The sequence below is a fragment of the Camponotus floridanus genome, unplaced genomic scaffold, assembly GCF_003227725.1.
Source record: "Camponotus floridanus strain SB8 unplaced genomic scaffold, Cflo_v7.5 scaffold134, whole genome shotgun sequence".
NCBI classification, from domain to species: Eukaryota; Metazoa; Arthropoda; class Insecta; order Hymenoptera; family Formicidae; genus Camponotus; species Camponotus floridanus.
The window spans coordinates 982,154-999,145 of NW_020229253.1; the positions used below are offsets into that span (position 1 = coordinate 982,154).

The 16,992-nt window shown below is 29.9% G+C and overlaps 2 protein-coding genes across 3 annotated transcripts; one reads left to right on the plus strand and one right to left on the minus strand.

Moving 5' to 3' along the window:
• Positions 1 to 579: 579 nt before the first annotated feature.
• On the minus strand, positions 580 to 7,606 carry LOC109609730. Of its 2 annotated transcripts, XM_020027901.2 has the most exons (8): positions 7,087 to 7,606; positions 4,291 to 4,557; positions 3,746 to 4,187; positions 3,478 to 3,611; positions 2,020 to 2,194; positions 1,638 to 1,832; positions 1,285 to 1,454; positions 580 to 1,189 (listed from the first exon to the last, which is right to left on the minus strand). In XM_020027901.2, the coding sequence occupies exons 1-8, from the start codon at positions 7,242 to 7,244 to the stop codon at positions 1,183 to 1,185; spliced, it is 1,548 nt and encodes a 515-aa protein (XP_019883460.2). In that variant the 5' UTR covers positions 7,245 to 7,606; the 3' UTR covers positions 580 to 1,182. The 2 variants fall into 2 exon arrangements, with proteins under 2 accessions (XP_019883460.2, XP_025261965.1); XM_025406180.1 differs by lacking the exons at positions 3,746 to 4,187; positions 4,291 to 4,557 and having other exon boundaries at positions 580 to 1,454; positions 7,167 to 7,606.
• Positions 7,607 to 9,341: 1,735 nt separating this feature from the next.
• On the plus strand, positions 9,342 to 11,261 carry LOC105252442 (malectin-A). Its single transcript, XM_011259796.2, has 4 exons — positions 9,342 to 9,936; positions 10,012 to 10,194; positions 10,826 to 10,883; positions 10,954 to 11,261. The coding sequence occupies exons 1-4, from the start codon at positions 9,598 to 9,600 to the stop codon at positions 11,160 to 11,162; spliced, it is 789 nt and encodes a 262-aa protein (XP_011258098.1). The 5' UTR covers positions 9,342 to 9,597; the 3' UTR covers positions 11,163 to 11,261.
• The last annotated feature ends 5,731 nt before the right edge of the window (positions 11,262 to 16,992 follow it).

A 16,992-nucleotide genomic window follows, 5' to 3' on the forward strand; every position in this document is an offset into this window, starting at 1 on the left:
TATTTAAAATAATAAGTGATACACAGATATTCTAATTAAAAATTTTTTGAAATAACTTAATTGTATGTGCAAGTAAAAATATTCTTTTTTATTATAATTTAAAAAAAAAATAAGAAGCTCAAGTATATTCTGTGTATGTGTGTTTATAAAAGCAAATAATATTTACAATTAAGCAAATGTTCTTTTGGGGAACATCTTTGTTAACGATACTAACGGTGTTTTGCATCTCCTTCGACTCATGATTAAGCGACTTAATAAACATTTATGAGGTGCGTCTAATTAGTACATAGTATAAAAGTCACGAAATTTGTAAGATTGTGTAATTCATTCCATATGGTGAGAACTAAACTGGTGCAGTGTTGAAGGATATGTGGAAACTCAAAAGTCAATTCATTGATATCAAAATTGTTAATATGAATCATGGAAATTTAATAACGCACATAATGCTATATTTTTAATATATTTTATTTTTTATAATGTAATCAAACATTGTGTAAACATTATGATATGCAATATTATTTATGCATACAATTTTAATATTTTTATATCATAAATTGTACATGTTATATGTTACTGGCTGCAAAGTATTTCAAGAATAGCAGCAGTATCGTCTGAATATAGTTTTGCCAGGTTTTCATTTGGTACGTAATGAATATCTTCGAATCTAGTGAAGTATCTCCCTATTTCTGCATTATAGATCAATTGTGATCGTTTATTTGTTAGGCATTTCGATACAGTAAATAAAATCTAAAATAAAATTGATAAATTTCATATCGTACAGGTAGGTAATAATACCAAAAAGAAAGATGCTATTAATATTTATATTTTGTCCCACATAACGTATTCCATTGCTATCTGTGAGAATTAAACAATGCGGTTGTTCCATACGATAAGTTGGTCGACTGAATCTATAATAACAATTCTCGAAATTTGTCAACTTGTGAAGTAGATATAGATTCCCTGATATAGATGGATGATTCAATTTATTCAATGGATAATAGTCATCAAGATTAATATCATTCAATTCCTGCAATAGATTAGTGAATACATCATCACATTCAAGATGCCAACCAATTATCACACCATCAAATTCGTCTGACGTTCTTATGATTATACCCAGGGCCGTCTTTAGTCATATGGTGGCCCCTGGCACATTTGGTTTTGGGGACCCCTTCACGAAAGTTACCTTCTAGCGAGATTAATATTATATAGGTAAATTTTTATTTGATAGATAAATAGTTAACGAATGTGCAATGTGCAAGTTTTCTTTATTCTACGCCTAACCTATTGTTTGTCAGTCGGAGCCCCCTGAAATCGGCAACGTCGGGTTCCATCAGATACGTGCATAGAGCCCATAATATCGTACCAACTTCATACAAATTATTTGCATATTTGTTTTTATTTTCTATATACCATGATTCATTTCTGTTGCGAAAGAGAGGGTCATTTCTGTCCTGTATGCATATAAGAAATATGTAATAACAGAATTTTAATTAAGATATCTTGTCGAGTGATTTTCAAATTATTATAATGACCTAAGTTATAAATTAATTATAATCAATACAATCGCTTTAGATATTATTCGTAGTTATTATATATTATAATTTATATAAATATTATATGATGTCATAAATTACCTGTATTGACTCTGTAATATTAATGTATTCAGCTTCAATATTTATTCCTTTAATATTATCATATCGTCTGAACCATTGATTTAGGTAAATAAATACACTAGAGCTAACTGCTTCGCTCCAACCATAATATTTATATAGCTCATCACTGATCAAATTCAGTGATTCACACAGATAGAATATTATTCTTGTTATGACCTAAAAAAACAAATATGTAAACATAATTCCGTTTGTGGACAAAAAAATAATAAAAAATTTGTTGGTATAACGCTTTGTTGTTTTAATTTGTTGATTCGTATTATTTATATTGCTTATATAATGGATTGTTATCTTTATTAATGACTACTAATAATTAAAAATATAGTACATATAAGAATTTGCATACCTTTATATCATTTAAGCTATCACATAATTCATTATATGTCCATTCCATTTCTGCATTACAGAAACGCAATTCGAGTGGATTTCTACATACATTGCATTCTTGTTGCATTATAGAATGTGAATGATGTATACAATCCTTAAAATAATATTTTCCCATCACCATATCCTCTATATTACTGAAATAAAAAAAAATAACTAAAAATATACATCTGGATATATGTATACGTTTATATAAGAGTATATATGTACATAAGTATATATGTACATTCATATAAGAGTATAAATAAAAAGTATAAAGGAGTTCATTATCATCAATGTGCAAATATTTCTATTTACAATAAATTAATTAAAAGCGTGTTGTGTATAAATCTATCTCTAACGAAGCTATAAATTGTCTCGATTATCAATTATTTGACATAAATAATTTTTTCAGTGAAAAATAATAAAAGGTTGCCTATATTTTAAAACAACTTTAAAAAAAAATTATACATTTAATAAAAAATATATCGCCTTTGACTCTGTTCTACTTACAAAGTTAGTCTGTCGTTTTATACAGTTTTATACAGTTATGGAAGTAAATCACAACATTTATCAGTAAAACATATTTAAAAAAAATAATTTTTATTAAATTATTTCTTAAAGAGAAATCTTCTTTTTAAAAAGAAAGAGAAATATAATTAAATTGTCATCACATTTTTATATAAGTATAAATATACATATCAGAAACGTATATATATAAACTTGTATATTTATTTTTAACGTATATGTATGGTTGTATATAAATGTTTTTTATATAAATTAATACATTTTACATTTTACATCATAAAATCTATTAATATATCTCAGATAAAATTCCTTCAAAAATATAATTTACATATATTATAAAGTTAACACAACAACAAATAATAATTTATGACATTGGTCTACAATATAACTTTTACTAAATTTATTTACATAAATATATTATATTTACAAAATGTAAAATAAATTAATCAATTATTTATAAATGAAATTATATTCTATTTACAAATCTGAAGATAATTTTTTTATCTTATATTAAAAAAAGAATTTTTGTGATTATTTTTCTGTGCATGCATGATGTGTGTATATATATTTGCGCGTGCACGTGTGTATGTTTTGTGTCTTCTGTGTATGCATATGTTTTATTGTGTTAATGTGCAAGCGTATGTAGAGTGTACTTTGAAATTTCTATTGAATGTTAGGTATTTGCATTTTTATATAAAATAATTTATTAATTATTAATATATTACATACAAATATATTTATATTTATATTAATATATTCATATGAATAAGCGCACGCGCGCGCGCGTGTGTGTGTGTGTGTGTGTACACAAACGTGTATGCATACATATATATATTTTTATGCATATAAAAGTATGTATATAAAAACATAAATTTATAAATTGAAGAAGCTCTGAACTTAAAATTAGGCTTACAATTTCGGCTTCCACATATTTATATCCGAGTCATTTAAACGAAAGGTTGCAAACGTTGAACAGCAATATATCCCAAGTCTTCTAGCCACGCACTGATATATAATAGTTGATAAAAATCCTTCATTGTTTAGATACTATGACATAAATTTGATTTTATTAAATTTTATTTTATTTTATTAGTTTGCGTATGAGACATAAAAAATAGAATTGTGCTTATGCACCATATAACGAAGTATAATTATAATTGTTAATATTTAAAATTGCTTACATCAATTATATATTTGCATTCTGTATCTAATGTTTTCGATAGTTCAGATAATTTAAATTTAAAATTCTCGCATTCTATAAAATCGTCAAGAATTTCTATAATTTGCTTTGCTTCCATTAGATTCCAGAAATTACGTTCGATATTGTTGTCTCTCCAAAACGAAATTTGCTCAAGAGACGTTGAAAATATAGAATGCTTAGGATATTTATTTTTAATAAGGGAAAGTACTTCATGCGCTAAATCATCTAAAAACGTTTCTATGACCGAGTAAGACACACATGGCTGAAAATGTGCCACAATAATAATAAAATATCGTTCAAAAAGTCTTTTCTCCTTTGGCATGTTTAGAAATTTATTTAGTTTATATATAAATCGATACTGTCTCAGATGGCAATTAATTTGATCAAAGTTGTATTTAATATCCAAATCTAAGTCTAAATTCCTGTAGAAATATTTCATATTAATTGTACAATAATTATAATTAATTACAACAATAATTATATTATTTTATATTATTAATAGCAACTTGATTTAATAAAATTTACCTCAAATAGGTATATAGAGAAATGATGATTGTATTTATTTCATCCAAAACAAAGTAATAAGTCATGGAATCTTCAGCTATGAAAATCAAAAGGTGTCCTAATTTTTTTTTGTCAGTATCCGATAAATTTTCTTTCAACATCAGATGTGCATAATGTTGTAGAGATTTGATGCATTTAATGTTTGCTTTTATTTTTTCTTTAAAATCTAAGTGTTTAAAAATGTTTTCCCTTTTCTCTGTATTATACTTTTTTCTCGCAGAAGGACACCTTAAGACAAAATTAAGACAAAAAAATTTCAGTAATTTTATTACATAACGCGCTATCTATAGCAGCAATAAATTTTTTATAATACTTTGTAAAATTCATATAAATATTATATAATATTATTCATATAAATATTATAATGTTAAAAGTATTTAATAAATATTAATAGTTTACGAATATAATATTATTATACATTATATATTATATAATAAGTGTCTCACATACATACAAATATAAAATACAATTATTTCAATATTTATTTCATGCAATATTTTAATAATGTATTCTAAAAGTCAAATAAAATAAAAAATTCCAATGCAGAAATATTAACAATCAAAATTTATCAATATTGCATACAATTTGCGCGCTTATTTCCATAATTATAAACATATAGGCGCGTATCAGTCTGTCATCTATTATTGATTTTTTCACATCTGATGCCATTGATGTTTGCTGCACAACTGATTTTATTATTTCTTATGTGTGTGGATCATAGGCTTATATAGGTAGACTGCATTTTTGTATGGACTTACGCGTGCCTACATTAGAGGAGTGCATATCTGCTCTCACTCCCGCTCGTTCCCGCCAGCGAGACTGAATTCTCGAGACTTATTGTTAGATTATCGGGAGCGCTATCGAGAATAGAGGCTCGGGAACGAGCGAATCCCGAGTCTCAATGCTCTATTAGATAGACTTCTACCCTCACTCTCTCGATAACAGCGCTCCCGATAATCTAACAAAGTCTCGAGAATCCAGTCCAGTGATGGTAGGCCGGGTAATTTTTCGCGCATGCGCAGTAGTAATCACAGGAAAGCAACGGTGTATCAGATAGCGGATTATGGGCGCCAAAGTTTTGGCGGGCAAGCTGAGATCAGTGATGCTAGAAAGAAGTCCCGAGTCCCGAGTGAATGTTATAAAGTTATAAAGTTATAAAGTTATAGTGTTATAATGTTTTAAAGTACAGCGGGAAAAGTGATTAGTGAAATAAAAGTGTGCTGTTGGTCGCTCGTAAAAATTTTCTAAAAATTTTCCCTCAGAAATTTATTTAAGGGCGACGAGTGACACACTTTTTACTTCTACTAGATACTTCGTTAACGCCGCGTTCGCAGCGCATGCGCGAAAAAATCACCCGACCTACCATCACTGATCCAGTCTCGCTCAGGAACGAGCGGGAGTGAGAGCAGATTTGCACGCCTCTAGCCATAGAACGATAGAAGTAGTAGAAGAAATAGAGTCTTCTACTCTTCCTCACACTTCACAAAAAGAGGAAGAAAGTGATGACTGGAAAGAGGAAAGGAGAAATAGCTGGAAAGAGAAAGGAGAAGCACATAGCGTTTACCTCACTTAATCACATTAGACAGAGATAGTACCACTCCACCTATACTCTCTTGCGTTAGCGAATGTTTCTTTCACGATACGCCATGGACGTAAGAAATACAGGACAGAGCATAAAGTACTCTTTTAGACGAGGGGAGTGAAGCCTGAGAGGTAAGGGGTTTATTGTTGCAGCCATCTTAGATGCCTCAGATGTAGCGTCTATTTTCACGTCGCACGGACGTAAATCGAATAAAATATGAGAGATTCCGTGAAATCATCTATCAACTGAAATCGCTGTGTTATTCCAAATCATTTGTAAATATTAAGGAATTCAAAAATATTACACTCCGTAAAATTAATATCCGCCGCCATCTTACATGCCTCATATTCCGTTGCAGTAGATATTTCTTTCCCCTCACCCTTTGAGCTTCAGCCCCGTAGCAATACACTCTGTCCTGTATTTCTTACGTTCATGCGGTACGCTCAGTTAATTTGTATAAGTGATGTGAATATTTCATATGGCCTGCTAATATTATTGAGTTATGAATATTGTACATAAAATGTTGAATTTTTTGTCAAAAATAATTTAAATTAATTTTAATATTTGATTAATTATTATATTTAATTAGAGAGAGAGAGAGAGAGAGAGAGAGAGAGAGAGAGAATGTATGAAAGTGAAAGGGGAGCGGAGAAGGAAAACAATCCTAGATTATTTCTTTCTAATTCTAAATAGAAAATAATTAAATGATAATATCTACATTTGTATATCCCTATTTGTATATCCTATCGGATTTAATATAACATCCGTATCTTAGCTAATCAGTCCGTTATTGAATCTGATTAAGTGTGATGTTTAATCGTATAATAATTTAGATAAACAATATATATAGATAGAGAAAGAGACAAAAAAGAAAAAGCTACATTCTCTTTATTCGCACCTGCATTAAGTATATCAGTATACTATAAAATTTTCTATTTCGAGTATTTATATAGTTTAAGGAAAAATACAAGCTTTATTATATATTTTGATTCTCTACTAATAATCATATTTAAGTTTGATTAATACGTAGTAAAACGGCAAAACTTTGAATTAATAAGCTAAGAATAAAATAGCTTCAAATTTATTTTTTTTTAATTTGCAAGAATGCTTCTTTGTTCAATGAAAATCGATCGAATAAAATTAATATAAATACTTATAAAAATAAATAAGTATACCTTTGATAAAATTTCTTTTCCCAAACTTTTTTACTATGTATTATTTCGTGGAATTTTTTACACGTGGATTTAAAACTCACGACATCCTTAATGCTGACATTTTCATCTCCCAGAATGATATCAATCACTTCGTCGGGTAAAGAAATTATAGTAGCCATGGAAAAAGAAGCTCGCAATGTTATTCACGTTATTCACTAGTTTAGTTTTATTATATATCACTAATTAAAAAATATTATATATGCACTAAATAGAAAAGCTTGAACGAAAGTTTAGAGCGGAGTGTATACGACCCACGTGGCATAGGACGTTGATGAACTTCTTTCTTTAATTTGAGTGGCCCCTAATTCCCAAGAGGAATATAAGATACTGGCCAAAAACTGGTATACGGTGTTACTGTCGAAACCCTCGAGAGAGGGAGAAACTCAAAAATTAATTAAAACAAAGATCACGCGAAAGACGCACAGGAACACCGTTGATGAACTTAAATGTATATGAATAGACGAAAATGCACACTGACATAGCTTAGGCCAGAGAGAAAACTGAGAAGGGTCATGCTGTCCTTTTTCAGGGAACGCTTTTTCCCCGCCATAAAGTGGTGCTAACTGGATCTATTTTATGGCCGGCGGTATTACGTGGCCGGATCCACTTTTCGTTGCCATGGTAAAACGACCGATTGGTTCATGTCCGTGCTAGATCCATAATTGTGGATTTCAAAAGTACGAAACATATCATACATTTATTAATTTTTATTACATATTATTAACAGCGCGTGATCTTTTTTCACTTTAGCATATATTATGAAGTAATATATATGTATATGCGTGTATAATATATATAAAATTAAAATGCTTATTTTATTTCACATAAAAATTAATGTTTTAATAATTTCAATAAAAGTATTTTAATAAAATATATATGTGTATATTACTCCAATAATAAATATTACCAAAATGAAAAAAAGATCATACGCAATAATGTTTCGTATTTTATTTTGAGATTCACAATAATTAATGAATCTAGCACGAACATATGGTCGTTTTATACACTTATATATATGTATATGTATATGTACCAATAAAATATGACATATATATATATTATACATATATATATATATATATATATATATATATGTATATGTATAATATATAGGTAATAAGAGGGAGCGAAATGGCAATAAGAATGAGCGAGATAGGAATAAAACAAGCAACGAAGACTCGAAAACCGAGTCTTTCTTGCAGTCTGGCATACTATTTCTCTCTCGCTCGCTTCTGTTATTGTTTCACTCGTTCTTACGTACTCATATACTGTCATATTCATCTCGTTATCAAACCTGCCGCTGGCAAGCGACCGATGACAAATTGTGAGAAATAAATAAATTAATCATTTTAAGATATATTTATAAGGTATGCGAGTAATTTTAATGGAACAATGAAAATTTTGCGACAATGACGACAAATTTTAAACAACATCAAACGCGGTATCAATCGGATAAATGTAGTTAAATATATACAATAAAAATTTTTTTTTATTATCAGACCAATTAAAAATTATTCGATTTATGTCGTGTTTGATATCATTTTAATCGCAAGAATCTCAATAATTCATTAAAATTACTTTCAAATAGATAAAATAAAAAATAGGCGTTTCAGTTTTTATTTTATAAGATGTTTACGCGAGGAAGCCGAGTCCGCTTATCTTTACGACCTGTCAAGTGCGAGAGCGACAGCGAGTCGAGAGCGAGCGAGATGACCTATCATTAAAGAATTCCGAAGTCTCTTACAATCGGCTTTTTCACTTTCTCTATCCATTCGCAATTTACGAGATTATAAAATAAAAACCAGAGAGAAACCTGAGAGCGGCCACCTCGCTTTAACGAGCACATTATCCTAATGCGCCGCCTGACAAAGTGGACGTCAACTACAGTCCATTACAGTCGATAATGATACATGGTTCGTATCCGAGCTATGGTTCGTGTCCGAGCTATGGTTCATGTTCGAGCTATGGTTCATATCCGAACTATTCACATGAGATGGACATGAGAGTTAGACAAGAGTAGAGTCTCTATAATATATGGATCCCTATATTATAGGACTCTACGAGAAATGTGCCCGTCGAGGCTGGTGGCCGCTCTCAGGTTTCTCTTTGGTCTAAGTATAAATCCATGAAAGTGGCAACATCTGACGGGCGTTTTCGACATCACAAGAGACTGACACGGTCGGTAAGTCAGAGATAACTAACTAGATAACGCAGATCTCATCACACATATGGCCGCGTGTCAGCTGCGTATCAATATTTTCCCGCAAGCTCGGCAGATACGATTCGACGTGCCGTTTGGGTGCTGCACACGATATAAGGATCGACGCGATTGCGACTCGATGCGATCCCGGTCAGCGAGGAATAGGGACGACGACCACGAAGAGAAGGACGGATCCTGAAGGACGAGTTATGAGCACCTCGTGCTCGCCGAGCCGGATTTTCTCGCGCTGCGAATGACACGCCTGTCGTAAGATGCGATCGCTGCCGCTGCTGCTGCTGCTCGGTGTGTCCCGGATTCCCGGGTCGCGCTGCCTCGAGGTGATATACGCGATAAACGCAGGTGGCGAGTCGCACACGGACAGTTACGGGATACGTTACTCCAAGGACCCTCTCATGAGCAAGGTTGGCACGGCGTCCGATTACGGTAAACAGCTGATCATAGGACGCGTCAACAACGTGGACCAGATCCTGTATCAGACCGAGCGTTACCATCACAACACCTTCGGATACGATGTGCCGATCAGTCAGGACGGCGATTACGTCATGATACTCAAGTTCTGCGAGGTTTACTTCAACTCGCCGAATATGAAGGTAAATTTGTTTGATGATTGTATACCCTTGAAAAGTTGTTTCGATTGAATTCCTAATGTACACTTCCTATGGTAGGTCTTTGATGTTGTCCTGAACGGCGATCACACCGTGGTCACTGATTTGGACATCTTCGAGAGGGTCGGCCGAGGCGTTGCGCACGACGAATATGTCCCGTTCAGGGTACAGGGTGGAAAATTGATTTACAATGATGAGGAATCAGACATCTTGGCAGGAAAGATAAGAGTAGAATTTATAAAGGTAATAGATTAGTGTATATTTTATATACAGGGTGTTCCAGATCATTCGTACACCCATGTTCCCCTAAAAAAATTCAACCTCCGGATCGGAAGTTGAATTTTTTTAGGGGAACATGGTACTTTTTATTACAGATTCAAATTGTACGTGGAAAAATAAGAAACTTTTGTATCGAACGTTTTTTCTAAAAATACCTCTGTCAATCTGAAAATTGACCTTGAAAGTAACTGTGATGAAATAATCAAGGTCAATTTTAAGATTGACTGAGGTACTTTCAGAAAAAATGTTTGATACAAAAGTTTCTTATTTTTTCACGTACAATTCGAATCTGTAATAAAAAATACTATGTTCCCCTAAAATAATTCAACTTCCGATCTGGATGGCGTATTTCCAGTCGGAATCAAAAATTGAAAATGTCACCATTTGATAGAGCGTACCCGATTTACTTAAAAATTATTCGTGATTTTTGATAAAATTTTATTTATTTTCATTTTAAAAGGAGTGTACGACGAATGGTCTGAGACATGGTTCTGTATACATAGCTGTGTATATATATTTTTTGTACAATATTATACCTCTCTTCATACATATACATGAAATAACACGTAATTGTGTCGATTCTGTAATTTTACAGGGTTATAGAGACAATCCTAAGATAAATGCCATAGCTGTTGTGAAAGGAACTTTGGAAGGTTTGAATTTTTTCATCTTGATTAATAAATTAATCTTTCTTTGTTGTAAAAATTTATAACTTTTTTATAGACATACCACAGTTGGGACCGATACCGCAGGATCCGGAGGAATATCACAGCATGCAGGAAGAGGAGGAAGAAACTCCTGTGCGTAGTCGACACACAAGTGGGCCTAGGACACCCGATCCATACTCGATAGATGATTCTTCTGTAATGTTACCTGTTTTCGTAGCCATCGGTGCTTTTATTCCCTTATTATTCTGCCTGTGTAAATTATAAACAAACGCACACGTGCATAGAAATGCCTTGTACTTAAGAGTAACAGTGTTTCCGATTTCGGCTCGCTCGATCCATGAGATAATGTTTAAATATGTAAATAGATAATTAATTAATGTTCCTTTACATTGTGTTGCCAGATTTAAAGAGAAAGTATGAGAAAGGTATTTATTATTAATTTATATAAGTAGATATGTATATGGGATGACCCCCTTTTTTCTTTTCTCATCTTTTTCATATGCGTTATTTGCAACACTTCAAGTATTTTTTGGATAAAAATTAAGTAATACAGTGTCTTTTTTTTTTACATAAAATTTTATAGTATTAAAATGTCTAATTTTATTTTTAATTAGATGATTTTATAAGTATATACAAAAATCCAACTTCTAAAATTATTTTTAATTTTAGAAGTTGGATTTTTAAATTTAAATAAATTTTCCTTAAATTGTTACCTAACAATGCTGCTAAACTATTTAAATATCTTTAATTGCTTAAATTTTAGAAGAAAAATTGATCAATTGGTATTAATGGTTACTTTGTAGATTAATGGTTACTTTGTAGATAAATGAATAATATAATATATTTAGAATATCTATAAAAAAATGTTTCAAAATACTCAACTTTAATTTCAAAGCTGAAGATTTTCAACAAATTTATAATCAATCCTATCATAAGAAAAATTTCAATGTATTTTTAGAAAAATCCTATTTAAAAAAGAAAACACTATTTATCGTAGCTTCTCAATCTTTCTAGAGTCTCTTAATCTAATCAGTCTAGTAATCAAACATTAATTTCAGATTTTAAAAAAGTTTATATCAATCAGTTTAAATATATAATAAAATCTTATTGTTTTATTAGATGCAAAACAAGAGAAATTTTGCCTTAGTATTTAATTTTTATTTGTAATTCGAAAATTTATTCTTGATTTGAGCATTCTAATTAAATCTAATTTGTTCCGAATTAGTAGAAAAGTCATCAAAAATTAAAGTTGAGAATTTCGAAACAAACCTGTATATGAATATGTATTCAACATATATCAGCTAAATAATAGTTGACTTAAAAGTATTTTGAAACACACATAGATAATGTAACAAATTTTGTTAAAAAGTTTTCTCGTTCCTTTATTTTATATTTTAATAATCTGTTTTGTAGAATTTATTATATATCGTGCATTTTTTGCGTAGATGTTTTGTTCATATTTCATCTTTCGTCTGATAATATAAAGAGTTTGAATGTTAACGCGCGTGCGACATGAATTGTATAATTTTAAAATAAACCTCTCTCTAGTTAAGGATCGTTATTGGAATGATGATATCATGATTAAGCAATTGAGAATCTCATAGTCCATTAAATACCAAAGAGAGAGAAAGAGAGAAAGTATATGAATTCATATAATATCAATTTTTTGCACGTTTGAAAGACAGAGATAGAGAAACAATAAATGAGACTATTATTATTATATAAAACAATTCTACATTATATATTTTTTCATACACGAAAGTGAAGTCCTCGATTCATCGGCTCAAAGCTGTAATCTTATATCGCACATGTATTGAACGATATTATCTGATAGATAACACATAGTTCAATAAAAAAAATAATTTTTTGGACACAATAAGATTGTATATAATTTTTCATATCATATCGATTACGATTCTAGTTTGCTTTGTCATGTTAATTTTGAGAAAATTGTTACAAAAAAGCTACTTTAATGTAACTTAGCGTATGTGACGTTGATGTTGGAACAATCAAAATTAAGTATATGTTTTGTTAAGATTTTCAGATGCTGGAAGGAATTTGCTATGTCGATTATGATTAATAAAATAATTATATAATTAAAGATTACATAAATAATTAGCTCTTTACTGAAAATTTGTAAATTGGGCTATTATGAATCTATCAAACATTTCCTAACATTATTCGCACTTAATAGATTTCTAAATGTAAATTTGATATCAAGATAAATTCAAAAATCAATTTAAAATAACGAAATTAAATGTAGATAAATAACTTGATAATTTTTTAATTTTTGTCATCTGTTATATTGATTTCAATCATTTTAAATTCATCAGCTTTTTGACATTGAATTCGTACTCGCAATCTGATAAATTTTTAAGTTTAAAACTACTGTATATTGAAATGAGTATGATGAAAAATATTTAATAGATTTTTAATTCACGCAATTTCCTGTAACAGAGTCCATGTTTGATGAATATTTTATTGACCATAATCAATACAACAAGTTCCTTTTTAAAGCTTAAAAAATCCTTTATATAACGATGTATATTTAAATAAAATTTCTCCAACATGTTATATATATGTTATATATCTTAATTATGATATGATAAAATATTGAAATGATCCTTTTTGCAATTTTAACTATAAATTTTTTTAAAATTGTGTAACATGTAGCAATATTGTAAGTCAGAATTGTATTCGATGCCAACAAAATTGCGGAAAATGATTAATTGTTTCCTGATTTTTTTCATTAAATTGTATAATTCGAGATACATCATATTATTTTGTATGTTTCCTAAAGGAAAAAAAATGATTATATATCTCACTGCTATTTATCTTCTGCTGTTCTTTGAACATTTGACGTAAAGTCTGACACTGTTTATAGAGCAAAATGTAATATAAATTTTTTTTGTTATTTTTGGCTAATGAATAAATATTAGTTTCATTAACTAGTCGATTTTTGTAAATTAGATACCTTATGTGAATCTATATAAAATAAAAAAAAATAGATATAAATGGGAATTCGCGTATAAATAAAAAATCTGAATAATAAGAACAAATAAAAATAGATATAAATAAAAATCTATATGAATTAGAAAATGAGAAAATTATGGTTTATTTTATATTCATTCGCAGCATCAAAGGAAATCGTTGGACGTTGCATCGTCGACTATCGATCGTGCAATTGTTGGCGTAAACGGGAACCAAGAGGATACATATACACTGTAGGTACAAATAAATTCAATTGAGCGTAAAGAATCGTATATGTATATACATACGTTCTTAATAGGAATAAGCTCATTCATCCCGCATATACGAGACGGCGGAGATGTCACGTGACCCGGCGTCGTCTAACAAGTCTTTGATGTATGCTCATCGCCGGCAATTAACTGTCAATTCATGGCTATACTTATGGTTTTGGAAGGCGGGGACAAGCAATCTGCGAGCAATGGCGATTGTCTCCTTCAAAGAAGAGTCAATCACAGCACAATATTGCAGCAATAATATTAATAATGTTGCAATATTGCCGCAATATTGCTGCAATGTTCTGTGTTGTATGGAAAACTCACGCACCCATACAACACAGAATATTGGAACAATATTATTAATGTTGTTGCAACATTGCAGCAATATTGCCGCAATATTGTTCCAAATTTCTGTGTTGTATGGAAAACACACGCACCCATACAACACAGAATATTGGAACAATATTATTAATGCTGTTGCAACATTGTCGCAATATTGTTGCAATGTTTCTGTGTTGTATGGGAAACACACACACATACAGGGTGTATAAAAAGTATCGGGACGATGAAATATCTCGAAAAGTATTTCAGAAAAAAATGTTTCAGATAAAAATTGTAGGATTTCAAAAAATCTATTTACTGTGCTATGAGTTTTAATCTTGGATGGCGTCGCCAAGGTCAGAACAAGGTTATCTAGGATTTTTTAAATGGGACCCCATATTTTTTATAGCATATTCTTGTTAACATTTAAGCTCATCTCGAGAGCTTTCAAAAACACTATAATTAAGTTAGTTTCCATTACGTACTTTCCGAGTTATGAGGCTTGAAATCATTTCTTAATTTTACATAAACCGTAAAATATCTTGTAAAATATTCATTTTTCGATTATTTTACCTTAATACTTTTATGTACAAAATAATAAAAGGAATCAATTGATGTAAAGAAAACACATAGTTGTTTCAAAGAAAAAATATGTAATTTGCAATTAACAATTACATGAAAGAAATTAAAAGCGTATACAAAATCAGGAAAATATCAGGAAAAGTGTCAGAAAAAATATCAAACTGTTTCTTCTTAATATTTTCTGCAGGATTTTTTTGTATTTTTGCTATTACATAAGAATATTACGTAAGAGAATGATGGATTTTCTGTTTTGTTTAATAAAAGACGACAACATAATGATTAATGAAATAATCATTGACCTTTCGTCTGATGATCATATGAAACGTAGAACAATTTGCTCTCTGGTTTTTTGACCCTTCTAAATTTTTAATCTTTCTAAGCTAAGATATGATGGATACATAAGATGTTTAAAAATCACTGGATGTAATTTTAATGACAGGTTCCTTGGCTAAGTCGGACATTCTTAAAATGTTAAATGTTGCAACTTTGAAATTTTAATTATGCTATAAGCAATTAGAAAAGAGAAAATTTTTCACAAATTAAATTTTAGAGACTTAGAAAGATCATAAAATTATGTTATTTAATCAAAAATTTTAAATGCAATTTAGTTTAATATAATTAATTTACATATTTAATTAGTTTGTTATTTAAAAGATATGTTGTGGAAATATTTGAAACATTGAAATAAATAATTATACTTTTAAAAATTGACTCCAAATTGGCCAAAAGAATTAAAAGGACATCCGATGATTTAACATTTCTACTTAATATAGTGAAGAAAATTAAACTTTTATCAATGACATCACCAGAGAGAATGTGAATTGCTTTTAATCGATAATCGACAATTATTTTCTGCATGATATCACTATTAATAGAATATGTTCGCATGAATCATGATTGTCTGGAAAAAATTGTTACTGAATAGATGACATGTCCAATGTATATTGTATTTATATCTGTGACCTATGTACTTTCGTACTTTTCGCACAGACAAACACACATATAAATTTGTATGATCGATGCTCCATCTCAAGTATTAGTCAAATTGTTACGAGAATTGTTCGTTTGAATTGTAAATTTGTATGATCGATGCTCCGTCTCAAGTATTAGTCAAATTGTTACGAGAATTGTTACGAGAATTGTTACGAGAATTGTTCGTTACGTCAAATTGTTTGTTTTGCATTGCCTGTAACATCCGACTGTTGCATGCATCTGTCCTTTTCAACTTTGCTTCTTGCTTGTGAAAAGCGATGTAAATTTAAAAAAAATTTTTTCAAAGTATAATGTCTCGACAGAAATACGTGATAAAAAACATATAGAGAAATCTATAATATCAGAGCGATAAGATTAATTAAACAGCAGTTATCTCATTATCGTGAAATTTTGGATTCTTTACTTTACAAAGTTCATTCGTCGTTGATGGTGGGAATAAATGAGATGTTTATTGCCGATTTTCTATCGATTAATTCAATGCAACAACAAATGATACTTAATTACGACTTTGTACCCATGATAATGACTAATGCAACAACAAATGATATTTAATTTCGACTTTGTACTCATACAGCACAAAATGTTTTGTATTTGTTGCAAGAGTAATGATTATTGCTATCGCTTTTACACAGCGATTATCTTATCAATTTAATTTACACACGATAAATTTAATATTTAAATTAAAATATTAATATTGATTAATATTTAAATTAAATAATAATTAATTTAATATTTAAATAATTGCTTTACTATCATTTGTATTTTTATATACATGTACAACAACAGAATTCAGTGAATTATATAACATCTATATATAGGATGTCCCGAAACTACCGCTTCATATTTTAAAGGTAGATTCTCTGGTCAACGAATCTTTAAAAACGATTTTTTCTCAGCGAAAATGTCGAGGCACTAATAGTTTTCGAGTTATAAATGATTGAAAATAAAAGGTT

What these genes read in the sequence shown, in the direction of transcription:
- LOC109609730 (XM_020027901.2), bottom strand. Translation starts at nt 7,244, where the DNA reads ATGGCTACTATAATTTCTTTACCCGACGAAGTGATTGATATCATTCTG. An exon ending in AATGCAAATATATAATTGAT is followed by an intron (nt 3,612 to 3,745) that starts GTAAGCAATTTT and finishes TTTATGTCATAG; the next exon opens with TATCTAAACAATGAAGGATT. An exon ending in ATATTACAGAGTCAATACAG is followed by an intron (nt 1,455 to 1,637) that starts GTAATTTATGAC and finishes ATATGCATACAG; the next exon opens with GACAGAAATGACCCTCTCTT.
- LOC105252442 (XM_011259796.2), top strand. Translation starts at nt 9,598, where the DNA reads ATGCGATCGCTGCCGCTGCTGCTGCTGCTCGGTGTGTCCCGGATTCCC. An exon ending in TCAACTCGCCGAATATGAAG is followed by an intron (nt 9,937 to 10,011) that starts GTAAATTTGTTT and finishes TTCCTATGGTAG; the next exon opens with GTCTTTGATGTTGTCCTGAA. An exon ending in TGTGAAAGGAACTTTGGAAG is followed by an intron (nt 10,884 to 10,953) that starts GTTTGAATTTTT and finishes ACTTTTTTATAG; the next exon opens with ACATACCACAGTTGGGACCG.